The 13,021-nt window shown below is 41.0% G+C and overlaps 2 protein-coding genes across 2 annotated transcripts in view; one reads left to right on the top strand and one right to left on the bottom strand.

The window, feature by feature from the left end:
• LOC141911038 (prolyl 4-hydroxylase subunit alpha-3-like) overlaps positions 1–13,021 on the top strand; it is a 33,882-nt gene that overhangs the window by 13,665 nt on the left and 7,196 nt on the right. Inside the window, exons 10-11 of the mRNA XM_074801987.1 lie at positions 4,738–4,812; positions 5,420–5,585. Coding sequence (XP_074658088.1) covers positions 4,738–4,812; positions 5,420–5,585 — 241 coding nt within the window. The remainder of the gene's footprint in view (positions 1–4,737; positions 4,813–5,419; positions 5,586–13,021) is intronic.
• Positions 154–1,941, bottom strand: LOC141911152 (uncharacterized). The gene has a single exon (XM_074802125.1). It carries the CDS (start codon positions 1,939–1,941, stop codon positions 154–156), a length of 1,788 nt encoding a protein of 595 aa, XP_074658226.1.

Genomic DNA, 13,021 nt, shown 5'->3' with positions numbered 1-13,021 from the left:
ACAACTGCGGATCTGTGTCCAGAATAAAATTCGATCCATGGTTTTGGAACGTGGACAAGAATAAAATAAAACCCATTCAACTGTTGAATGAATCATATAAATCAAATTAAACCCCACAATCACTGGACGGACGACAAGGTCTAGAATCTTCTTTCAGAACTTTTTACAATAACAGTATGGTCTCAAATGTGGATATCGCTTCATCACACAAGCTGGGCCATCGCCGTATCTGTTCGTGCGGCTGATCTCCCGCCGATTCACCGAAAACTCGTCGCGTTTCACCGAATATCTGATCGTAGCTTCGAAGTGGCCGTCACCGGGTTTCGTTACCAGCGTCACCTGATACAAAACGACGTCGTTTTTTGTATCGTCCGTCAAATCAGCGACGCGTCCATCAGTATCGGCGCTCTTTTTGAATTTCAATACCTGTTCGTTCGGCGAAAACGTGACGCTGCGCGCGATTTCGGTTACTCGTAGTTGTTCGCACTGATCTCTGAAAGATTCGGTCATCGAATTAATCAGTAATACTAAAGTATTGGCAGCTCTGATCACTCTCGGATCAGCGGGATGAATTTCCTTCCATTTTAGACATGAACACCAATGCGGCTCTATACGCGCCAATCCACAGGTTCTATTTTTGGGAATTTCTTGTAATAAGCTGATCCCACGTTGTGCGACGTCACCGATTTTTCTATTCTGAAAATCGACGAGATCGTGAAATGTGGCGTGGAGGTCGAAAGGCGTCGTTAGTCGGCGAGAATTCGTGCGCAGATTCTCGACCGCGCGCGGGTGTTTCTCGGCTAGCCACGGCGGGGGCCGTATCGAAACGAACGGATTTCTCTCTTCGAATTTGCCCTGGACGAATTCGCGAACTTTAGTAAAACGTGCGCCGTGGTCGCTCATAATAACCAGAAACGTGTTATCAAGATGGCCGCCGCGGTGCATAGATTTCAGCCAATCGAGAACGAGCTGGTCGGCCCCGCTGAGCGGGTCGTTGTCGTCGTGCGAGCACTCGTTGTTGAAAAGGAACGAGAATTTCGGTCGATTCGGCGGATAGGCTTCGTATAGGTCGCGCATGTATTTCAGCATTAGGTTTAACCGCACTTGGGACCCGAAACAGTTCGGTCGCTGTTTTTTATAACGATCCATTTTCAAATAAAACGGACGCATGTAGTGATCGGTCGGTGGTTCTTGAAATCCTAACATCCTATACGTGAAAGTGTTGATGTTCGGCATATCTTCGCCGTGTTGCGTAACGTAGCCGAGTTTCTGAAGATCTTTCCATATCCACGGGTGCCCATCGACTGGCTTTGCGCCCGATCGTCCTCGTCTTGCTTCGGGTAATTCCGGCTCGGTTTTACCGGTGAGTATCGGCAGCAATGCTTGCGGCGTGCCGTCGCCGACGATGTTGTAACCTTCCAAAACGATGGATCCCAATTCTTTCACTAAATACTCGTAGGTGAGAGGCAGTTGACGCGTCCAGGTCATACGTGAAACCGAGTCGAAACCGAACATAAGAATATCCGCGCTTAAAGAATTGTTTTGCAGTTTGATCGGTCGTCGTTTGATGGCGGGTCGGTGCGCAATCCCCAGGTGTAGATTTCGATATTTCGTTCCGTCTGCGGCGATGCACGTCACCTCGATGAAGTCGGCCTGCACAGCGGTGCCGTTTCTCACATTGCGGATCGTCGGAGCGCTGGCGATCGCGTAATCGTTCGCTCCACGAACTACCGGCGTGTAATCGCAGGTCAGGTGACCGTGTTTCCGGACAGCCGATTGGTCGATGGTGAAGAAACCGCGCCGCACGTACACCCAATCTTTCTCATCGGTGTCGCAGTTGAATTTCGGCAATTTTCGAAAGATGTTCGCCATTTCTGGTGGATTGAGAACAAAATGTGGAAGAACGCAATCCGGCGGTACTTCAACTCGCGAGCCGTCCATAGCGGGGCTTACATCAGCACGCTTTCGGGCACCGATCGTCTCCGGCTGATAATTAGTCGTTGCACTTATCACAAATTGGTGAGGATTTTCGTTTTCTTGGCAAGTTTGATTCCAAACACTGAATACAGTGGCTGTCGTTATGATAGCAAGCGCATATACTAGTAGATTACGAATAGGATGTCGTCTAATTAGCTTCAAATACGGGAGTGACATGGTGGTCTATGTACCTCTTCACATGAAACCTGAAAATGAAGAAAAATGAGCAAGACATACAATCATGTTTGATATATGATATATGTACAAAAGAACCAAAATATGAAAAATATGTTACATAGCAAAATGGCCACACTCAAATGCCGGGAATAGACGATAGGCCTATAATTGAAAGCCGTTTACAAATTCAAAAAGTAATAATCTATCACCAAGAAAATTAATTTTGATAAGTTATTTGACGCCTGCGAAAAATGTAGAATTTTTGGGATAAGCTAATGTGGAATTGCAAATCGAAATTTTAAAAAAATTGGGGAATTATGAGATTTGGCGATTTGGGTAGGTGATACAGGTCTTCGACTGTATAGTACTGGTTTAAGTTTTTTATTGAAAATTGTCAATAATTGATAACTTGCGACAGACTTCATTCACTTTTGCTGTAAGTTGGTCTGCAAATTCATTGCCTCCATGGTTGAGGAAAGAGCTCTTCTGATGTCTGCTTCATAATGACTTTGGAGCATATCGTGTGGCAGCCGGCCCGGTCCCCGGGCTCGGTTTGGCTGTCACTCGATATCCACTTGAGTCTGGGTTGAAGTAGACAGTCATTTAAAATAACTTGTTCATGTTATTCGGTATGAATTACGCGTGTGTCTTGTATGTTGTATTTTCTTATTCTAAAATATGCAACTTTATTGAATTTGGGAATTTTATCCCGGAATTTTATATGTAATAAGGATCAATACAGAATTGAATTGAATTGTCACCTACACATGCCATCAGATATTGAACGCGAGGCGTATATGACAGCTATGCTATTATAAATTGCTAATCTCAAGAAACGTGCATGCCCCTAATATCGAACATATTTTCTAAAACATTTGAATATTGAAGTCATTTGTTTACACAATTGACCGCTTTTTGCCGCCGATGAAATTCACGCCGGCCCTACACAGATCGTAGATAGCTTCGCCATTCCACAAGGATCCCCGTGTCAGGGTCTTACTTTTATATCAGACTTGAAAATTTGGTATACATCCGCCATTTTGACCGAATAATCCGATTTACTTATCATTTCTATTTATGCCTGCCGCTTCTGATATAATCATACATCCTATACTATTACAATACGTCTTCTAATGATATTCAATGCAATATAACATTTCGACGTTCAAATAGAGCTGATTATATAATCACAGGAAGCCATTCTACATCTTTGTCAATATTATTTTGCCAAATAGCTTGTACGTGTACACATAGACCTGTGACGTTTTGCACATCGATTTACGGTTGTCGTTTGTAAAATGAAGCTGAATGGTTAACATTGTTTAGGTTTCACAATGGTAACGTTTTATAAGGCGTCAAAAACACTAGGAACATAACGCTTCGAACTTTCAAGAGACTATTGGCAGGTGTTAGGAAATACACAGAAGGAGGGGAATATACGGACCCATTGCAGCTATGTGCTTAGGTGCTGGGAAAATGGGCGGTTACTGAACAGAATGTAAAACCTATGCTTATGTATAAGAAATTATCAAAACATAATGTCGAACGGACGAAATATCATGTCTTTAGAATAGGACCACCATACATATATATATATATATATATATATATATATATATATATATATATATATATATATATATATATGCACATCATTATCAGAAATTCAAGGAATATCCCCCGATATAATACTTACGTTTTCAGAGAAAGAAGTCCGACTGGCGCCGCGCGCGCGTGACATCAGCCGGAAGCCAGATGGGAATGATCTCAGTGCGTGATGAACTTCATATATCGTGTTAACAGCTGTCACTCTTGTAACATCATAAACAACTAGATTTAGGAAAAAACCATAAATTAACAGAAATTGTAGAGTTAGATTGGGATTAATTGGATTGGAAATGGCATACTTTGGTAACTTTGCGACTACCATATGAAACTTCTGTCGTTTCAAGTTCTGAATCATATCAAAGCAATGAACTTGTTGAACAGGATATGAATACACCCACACAATTGTACAATGGGTCCCGAATCAATTAAACCCAACAACTGTGGAATTGAAGCATTGAAGCAACCCATGACAGATTTTATTGAACTCATTGCTTCTGCGCGGGAGTCTTAAACCCACACGACTTTGGAACTGGACCAGGTCACTAAGCCCGTAGCCAGGAATTAATACAAGATCCTAGATTATGAAAAAGGCACTTTTAACATGTTCTGTTTCTCCGGATAGGGAGCACCACAGATATGACAACCAGGGTCCTCCCCAGAAGGTCTTGAAACTCAAGGTTCGGTCACAGGCCCAAAATCGATTTTATGACCGCTAGCGGCAAATTCAATCAATAATACTAGTAGGACATTCGTTTTTTAATGTTACCGTAACATGTTACAGCTTGGATACATGAAATTACTAAAATCATGAAGGGCAATTTGTAAAAAGGGGCGTGAGTCCGAATGGACAAACCCGGACCAGGCCACCGTTACCCATCCATTGATAGGAACAGGGGTTATTCATATCATGGACGTATAAACTAATCTAGTTTATACCTTCAAGTTCATATACAGCGTAACTGTTGTATATTGCAGGGTCTTGGTCTGAGAAGTTTCACCACTGGAAGGACGCCGGTATTCAGTGAAAGATTAGCCACGTGGATGTTCTACGTGAGTATCACAGGACAGAGTGTTGTAGATTCAATACGTCCACACGACCTGAGCTTTGTTGGATCAAACTGCGATCAATTATCTCAATTGCTCGTGGGATCAAAAAACTATAGTCTGAGTGTGATCGCAACAGTGCGAGTTCACCTAAGATTCTGTGGTGGATCTAGATTAATTAGAATCCGTGTGTGTCAGGTACAAATGAAAATATAGGTTTCTTTTCTGATCTTAAAATCTGATCTAAGTTTGATTTTTTTAAATTTATTTTATGTCCCTAACAAACCCACCACAGCCGGGAACGAATTAGGGGGTTTGATTTGTGATCGGAATCAACTTTACATAATTTTTTGTTTAATCTGAAGTAAATAATTGGAAATTTCGGTTCCAATTCATTCAAACAATTTCTGACCAACCTTCACCGGCAAGTGAGTGGTTGGGGTCAACTTTGTCGGTTGCCTAATTTCGAGATTTCCGAACTACACAATTTGTCCGATCCCTATTGTGATTTTTTCGCCGATATATGTTGACGTGTAAGTTGACTATCCCGCGTGTCGACTAGATTGAAAAGAAGAACATTTCATTTTAATGTTATGTCAATTTTATTCATTAGTTGAGCGATGTAGTGCATGGAGGTCGGACAGTTTTCACCATGTTGAATGTATCGGTGCCCGTAACAAAAGGTTCTGCAGTTTTCTGGTGGAATCTATACAGAAACGGACAGGCGGATAAAAGAATGATGCATGCCGGATGTCCGGTATTACTCGGCTCTAAATGGGGTAGGTTGTAGTACGACAATGGAGGTCCTGGGCGCAAAATGCCCATGGACCTAATGCAGGTATGATTCTGCAGCCTGTAATCATTCTTCGGACATGTACCGTAGTCGTGTGAAGTAGTCGTGTGTCTTTAGACTGTAGTTCGTTTTCAATTTACAATGTTTCTGGTGAAGTTCTGAACACATGTGAAAGTGTGGATTATCACGGTGTTTGAAAGTGCGTCGATGGAATGATCTACAATGTCATGTGTTTGTAGTTCGTTTTCAATGTAAAATGAAGTTGAAATATGGATTTGCTTGGGACGATCAAAAGTTTGATGACATATTCTAAGTGACTACGTACAAGAGTTACTGGTATTATCTTTAACACAGGGGCTAACTCAATTGAAAACACATGTTTTTAAGATGTCTTTATTTTTCTGTTTCCTAAATAAGTACAAAATTTTTCAAAACACGATGTGAAGCGTGAACGATCAGTTTTTGAAAGTGTGGCGATGAAATGGATGTCTGGTGTATACGTGTGTCATGAAAGGATGAAAGTCGGAAGAATGGATGTTCTGCAGATTATTCAGCCTTAGCAGGGTTAGCTTTGGGACTCTCCTTATATAGGCCTCGCGGAACCACCGCGTAAGGCGCGAGTATACCCTATACCTAGAGTTATATTCAATGTTAGAGTATAAAATTTGCCGGGGTAATAATATCAAACAATGTAAAGCGCTCTGAGCAGCCTGGCTGGATTTAGCGCTATATAAGATACATATTATATTATTATTATTAAATGTAAGCGCGTCGACCCAGGAGAAATGCCGTTTACGGCTGTTTAGATCAGCATCTTAGCTACGCATTGAAGTGATTTTCGTCCCACAAACCTAACCTAACTTTTGAAATAATCACACCTTTAGAGGGGAGAGGTATCCTAGTAGGCTAACAGGTGTCCGAGCCGAATATTGAAGGGGGAATCCCCAACCGTGTTTGATTGCCTTACTACAGGCAAAAAAGTCCCGAGGGAATTTCATACATATAACCGTAAGTCGTCAAGAATCCCACTTGCAGAATTATGGCAATCTATATGGGGATCTCTTTCATTCTAGGATCTATCTTTACCTACGTACTTTGAAGCTATTGTGTTCTGAAGCCATTTGGTTGATAGCCCTAAGGTTTTCTCATCATTTCTAATCATCATCATGGGGCTGGTTTCATAGAATAGTATTAACTTTAACCCGGGGGCAGACTCAATTCATTTTCAATCGAAAGTCTCGGGGAAAAAATAATACCAGTCTTTAAAACTGGCCCCTGGTGACCAGCCTCAATCAACAAGCTGATTATTCTACTGATATTCAAGCTGACATTCGTGTTAGTGAAACCGGTGCTGTTTCTTTAAAGATGTTTAACCCATCGGCGTTAATCATGGATTTGAGTAACGTATTGTCGGAGACGTTTCTTAGCTGATAAGTGCATTTTTCGCCAATGTTAGTGATGTAGTACGGGCCGATAAATTTCTTACATAATTTGGGGGTTAAACCTTCATCACGTGACGCCAAACTCTATCATTGACCTTAAATGCGGGCACAGATGCCTTTTTATCATGCTTTGCTTTGTATCTAGCTTGAGATCTAGCTATGTTCTCATTTGCAATTTTGTGAGATATTGAGAGCTCACGGAGAATATTTTGCAGGTAGACTGTGGTTTTTCGACAATGTGTCCCGTGGGATGAGGGCTGGATCTATCGGGAGGCGCATGTCCTCACCATACAACATATAAAATGGGCTAAAGCCTGACCCTTCAGCTGACGGTGCATGCCGAAAACTCATCATGATAGATGGGAGAAGCTTATCCTTATTGTCTTGGGCTTCATTTTTGTACGCCCTGAGTGATTGCCAAATGAATTGGTTAGTGCGCTCACAGACTGCATTTGATTGGGGTCGATAAGGGGCAGTGTAGCATTGTTTGGTTGGAAGTGTTCACATAAAGCCTTGAGTAAATTGGACATGAGAGTTTTACCTCTATCTGAGACGAATGACCTAGGTGCTCCATAACGACAAAATATCTCGCGGAATAGAGCATTTGCAACTTCAATGGTATCCTGGGATTCTAGGGCAAACGCTTCTGGTCATTTTGAATTGCTATCTACAACTAAGAGGATAACCTTATTGCCATCTTTGGTATGTGTTATTGGGCCGAGAAAGTCAATATGCCATCGAGAGAAACGTTATTCAATTGGAAGGGGTTGCAGAGGTGCTGGGTGTTTGGTATAATCTCGTTTCTCTTGACATGTTTCGCAGGTTGCGACGTAATCGCGGCAATCTTTATACATAGAATCCCAATTACTTGGTGCGAAGAACTCCACATAGTCGGTCCTGACCCTGATGGTAGCCACCTACTAGGGAGTCATGGTAGGCTTTGAGAACATCTTTGCGTAATGAGATGGGAACTACTAAAAGACGAAGGATTTTTTCAGCTTTTCGAACAGAAGTCACGTGGAGTATACAGGAAGTACAATGCGACGTTATCAACAGTGAAAAGATTTGACCGAAGGTACAACTTCGGGCCTCATTGTCATCAATGGGCAGATCGTCAGAATCCAATTTTAGTGCTAGAAGTGGACCGATTTCAGGACAATCAGCTTGTAATTCAGCTATATTCGATGTCTTAGGAAGCTCAATTTCTTTATAGTGGTCAATTGAATTGAATTACATTTTCTTCTCGGAATCAGTCTGTTGGGAGAGTTCTCGGTCCAACACCACGGGGTTTCGGGCTCACTCCACTGACAGTCGATGGGGAGTGAGGAAGCGATTGAGCGAGGAGGACTGTATATGACAGAAGCAAGGCAAAGCCAGGCGGGTCACCAGGCGGAGGCAAAATTAGCGAGTCGGCCAGAGTCACCGCGTTCCCTGGTTGAAGCAGCAAAAGCGAGGCAGAGTCGTCGTCCTGTCCCTTGAAGCAGCAAAGCGAGGCAAAGTCGTCGTCCTGTCCCTTGGTCATGAAATGACTAACTCCTTCAGAGTAAAGACGAGAGCGATTTATTTGGCAGAGAGACGTGCACCATCAGGCTTACAAAGATGAACTGATTTTACAGAGAATTTGCTACGGCTTTTATACAAAATCGGCTAGAAACTAATTAAGATTACAATCTGTTGAGAATGTTTCAAAACTTTACAGAACTGTCAAAATGTTACTATATAAAGCACAAAATAAACAAACGAGAGAACAGACACAGTCTTAAACTCGTTAAAAACAAAAATTATACACGTGTTTACGATTATGATACGCGATCTCGGTGGCAACCAGGTCCACGCAAACTGTAGCCATCTGGCTGTGATACGGTTGTAACGGTTACTTAACTGCTAATATCATTCTTGTATCATTTTATTGTTTTTCTAATTGAATAAACTAACTAACTTATATCGCTCTTGTATTATTCTAGTCAAATGTAAAGAAATTTAATATCATATATGAATAAATCACTTCTGAGACATCACTTACTGAAAAAGAAACCATTCCAGAAATCATAATAATTAATTTCAGTTGCTCTTGATTTCTGTAAATAAGGTGTAATAAATTTGGTATATTTTCACTCATTTAATTATTAGATAAATTCACTAATCTGATTCAATATTAACTTTTTTATGATTATTTTTATTATTTCCATTTAACTTCTTTAATTTCTTACTTAATTTCATATTTTCATTAATCCGATCCTTACTGATATTTTCATAGTAAAAGTAAAGCGCAGCCAATATTAAACGTCCAGCAACTAAATAATGTTTCAAATCACTACTTCCGGTTGGAATGAAACCATCCATTTATTTAAGAAAAAAATTAAAAGATTAAAAAGTATTTACTAGTTTTTGATTTAATATTCAATAATCATTTTCAAAATATTAAACTTCTATATGATTAAATCAAATAACAATTAAACTTACTGTCTAACAGTTATTCATTAACTAATTTCTCAATGTTTTAACTATTATATATTTGAAACATACAGCTTAATCTTTTTTCAATATAGAATTATTATTCATTTCATATTTGATATGTTTAATTGTTTGATAATGTTTTGATTTATATGATCTTAAATATTTACCTCCACAATCACAATACACTTTCTCATTAAGATTGAACTTTTTAAATTCATCATCTAATTTACATTGAATTCCAATATCTTTATAAGAATTATTATTAAATGATTCACATTGAATTCCAATATTTGATGAATTTTCATTATACATAATATAATTGCCGTTTTTCAATTCTTAAGTTAATCAAATCATTGCAACTTTTAGAAAGTATTAAATCATCATTTCTTTCATTAAACGGAGTTTGAAGAATATTTATAATTTTTTTCATCTAAAGTTCCTTTATAATTCAAAACTGTATTAAATATTTTAGGATTTTTAGCACCATTATCTAAAGTATCTATTAGTACAGTAATTAAATAATATTTGATTAATCATAGTAATATTATCAATTTTATATTGTCTTCCATACACTAAATTTGTTGCTGAAATATAATTTTTAATGTTAGATAATGAAAATAAGATATTAGTTTCTGTTATTTCGATTTTGAATTTGGGTTCTTCTTCTTCTGTCTTCATTTTTATTACACAACTTTTATTAAAATAAATCTCACTCAAACAATTATTCAATGTTAAAATATGAATTATTTCACTCACACATTACTCACACCTTTAAGTTTAAAATCAAGAACCTAACGCATATAAATATAAATATTCAATGTTAAAATATGAATTATTTCACTCACACTTTTTATGTTTAAAAATTGATTTTTTATTATTCGAAATCTATATTTGATCGTATTTATCTAGATTATTATGCTAACACTTTACTCACACTTTTAAAATTTGAAATTATTAGAGTAATTGTATATATCTTGTTTGCTATCAAAGGTTGAAGGGGCGAGTGAGTAAAAAATAAAAATAAATTCGAGCGTGTGAGAATCTATTTTTATTGAGCTCGACCCTTCGACCTTTGGTATGAAACAAGATATATACAATTACTGACCACCTACTCTCAAGACATCGTTCTCATCAAGCTTCGGAGTTAACGCCAGTATTTTGCTAGTTCTCGAGATTGGTCGGTGGCTTCGTAAATCATCTATTTCGTCGCCGTACGCTGCTTCTTGTGCCGCTTAAAAAATCAGGATTTCCACCTCTTCGAGCTCTGAAACTTTCAGCGGGTCGGTGTTCGCGACGTCTCACTTCATCAGGATCGACTTAGCCCTGACTACTGTCGCGACGACTCGTTTGTATTTCATCCACGACGACCATCTGGCAGGGTCCGGAAGCGCGGTTGACACTTCTGCGACGGACAGTGTGTTGACTTTCTTAACTTCGGGATCGTCTTGCAGTGTTGAGTCGTCTAGTTTCGGCTTCGGCCAGTTTGTGTCATCAAGTTCTAGGAATTCAGGCCCTTCTAGCCAGACGCTGGACTTGAGTTCTGTGACGGTGGCACCTCTCGACACAATGTCAGCTTGGTTCAGACTGCCTGGGATGTGTCGCCATTGGTTTGGGTGCGAGGAGTCGTGGATTTCAGCTACCCGATTGGCGATGAAGATGTGGAATCGTTTCGTTTCGTTTGCGATATACTTCAGCACAATTTCGCTGTCTGACCAGAATATCGTCTCATCGATTACGTAGCTCATTTCTTTGCGAATGGTGTCGGCTAGTCTCACGGCCAGGACTGCTGCTTGCATCTCTAACTGAACTATTGATAGTTTCTTCGGCGGGGCGACGCGATATCTGCTCATGACGAATGCGACTCGGACGTTGCCATCAGCGTGTTGCGTGCGGAGGTAAGCCACGGCACCAAAGGCTTTATCGGATGCGTCACAGAAGACGTGTAGTTGTCGCCCGGTCGACGGCACATCTTGTACTCGGTAACATCTCGGAATTTTCAGCATCTCAAGTTTGATCAATTCTTCGAGCCACATCTGCCAATTTTCCAGGTCAACCCCAGTTAGTTCATCATTCCAGTCGAGTTTCTGACACCAAAGACGTTGCATCATGATTTTCACTGTGAATGGTGCAGCAATGCCAAACGGGTCAAAAACTGATGAAACTTTGCTAAGCACTCCCCGTTTGGTAGCCGGCGTCATTGCTTCTCGGACCTTGAAGCCAATCGTGTCTGACTCTGGATACCATATCACCCCGAGGGTACGTTCAGCGGGTAGCTGGTCGGCCATGAGATCGATCGTCTGGCAGCTGACTTCGGATGGTGGTAATGCTTGCAGGACTTCACGGCTGTTGCTCGTCCATTTCGTCAGTCTGAATCCACCACGTTTCAGCAGCATTGTTACATCCTTTGCGCGTTGAATAGCTTCAGAAAATCGTCCATGTAGAAATGTTTTCTAATGGCCGCGGCAGTGTCTGTGTCTACTTCTGATTCGTTGTCTTCTGCTGTCTTTCTTAAGACGTAATTCGCCATGGCTGGAGAACACCGGGCGCCGAAGATTGTGACTTGCATTTCGTAGACGTCTGGCGGACTCGTGGTATCTAGGTCTCTCCACAGAAAACTGAGCGCTGGTCGGTCTTCTTCTCGAACTTTTATTTGGTGATACATCTGCTCAATATCGGCCGTTATAGCAATCGGCTCTTCTCTGAATCTTAGTAGGATTCCCGGTAGGCATTGGAGCAGATCTGGGCCGGTTATGAGTTGGTTATTCAGTGACACTCCCTGGTAAGTGGCAGCAGCGTCAAATACTACTCTGATCTTCTTCTTGTTCGGGTTTACGACGGCGTGATGCGGCAAATACAATCTCTTCTTCTCGTTAGAGGCAGCTTCAAGTGGTGTCAGTTTACGGGCGTAACCATCGGCGATGTAAGCTGCGAATGTCTGCTTATATGCTTCTGCCTTCGCTGGGTCACGAATCAAGGACTTCTCGGTCGTTTCTAATCGGCGGTAGGCCATATGGCGATTATTCGGTAACTGCACGTCGTCGTTCTTCCACAGCAGGCTCGTCTCGTATCTGTCACCGAGACATCTCATTCTCTCTCGCAGGTTCTTATCGGCTCTGATATCTTCTCGGGATTCGGCTACGGGCTTGTCGTACTTCGTTCCGAAAGACTCCGTTGACCACCATGCGTCAAGCGTCTCGTGGATATTATCGGTTGACTTCCCGAGGCACAATACGTTTCTTTCAGTCGTCTGTTCGGTATTCGCCATATTGACAGTAACGGCCCAACCAAAATCGGTTCTTACGGCAATCGGTCGGCCGGGCCCTGCTGTTCTGACTTCGTGCTGGATGATGGCTTTGATGACGTTGGCTCCCAGCAGAACTTCCACTTGCCCGGATGACGTTTCTGGTATACAAATGTCACTGAAGTAATTTTCGATTATCGTTTTCTTTATCTTCGGCATCGAAACGTTCAATCTGGGTACAGCCCACGCCTCGTTGACTTCTATGACATTGTTGACTGCTTT

This window comes from Tubulanus polymorphus, chromosome 9 (assembly GCF_964204645.1).
Source record: "Tubulanus polymorphus chromosome 9, tnTubPoly1.2, whole genome shotgun sequence".
NCBI lineage: Eukaryota > Metazoa > Nemertea > Palaeonemertea > Tubulaniformes > Tubulanidae > Tubulanus > Tubulanus polymorphus.
The sequence above is the reverse complement of the archived record's forward strand: the minus strand, read 5'-3'. Positions and strand labels throughout refer to the sequence as shown.

Bases quoted from the DNA above. Each gene is read 5' to 3' on its own strand.
- LOC141911152 (XM_074802125.1), bottom strand. From the start codon at position 1,941: ATGGACGGCTCGCGAGTTGAAGTACCGCCGGATTGCGTTCTTCCACAT.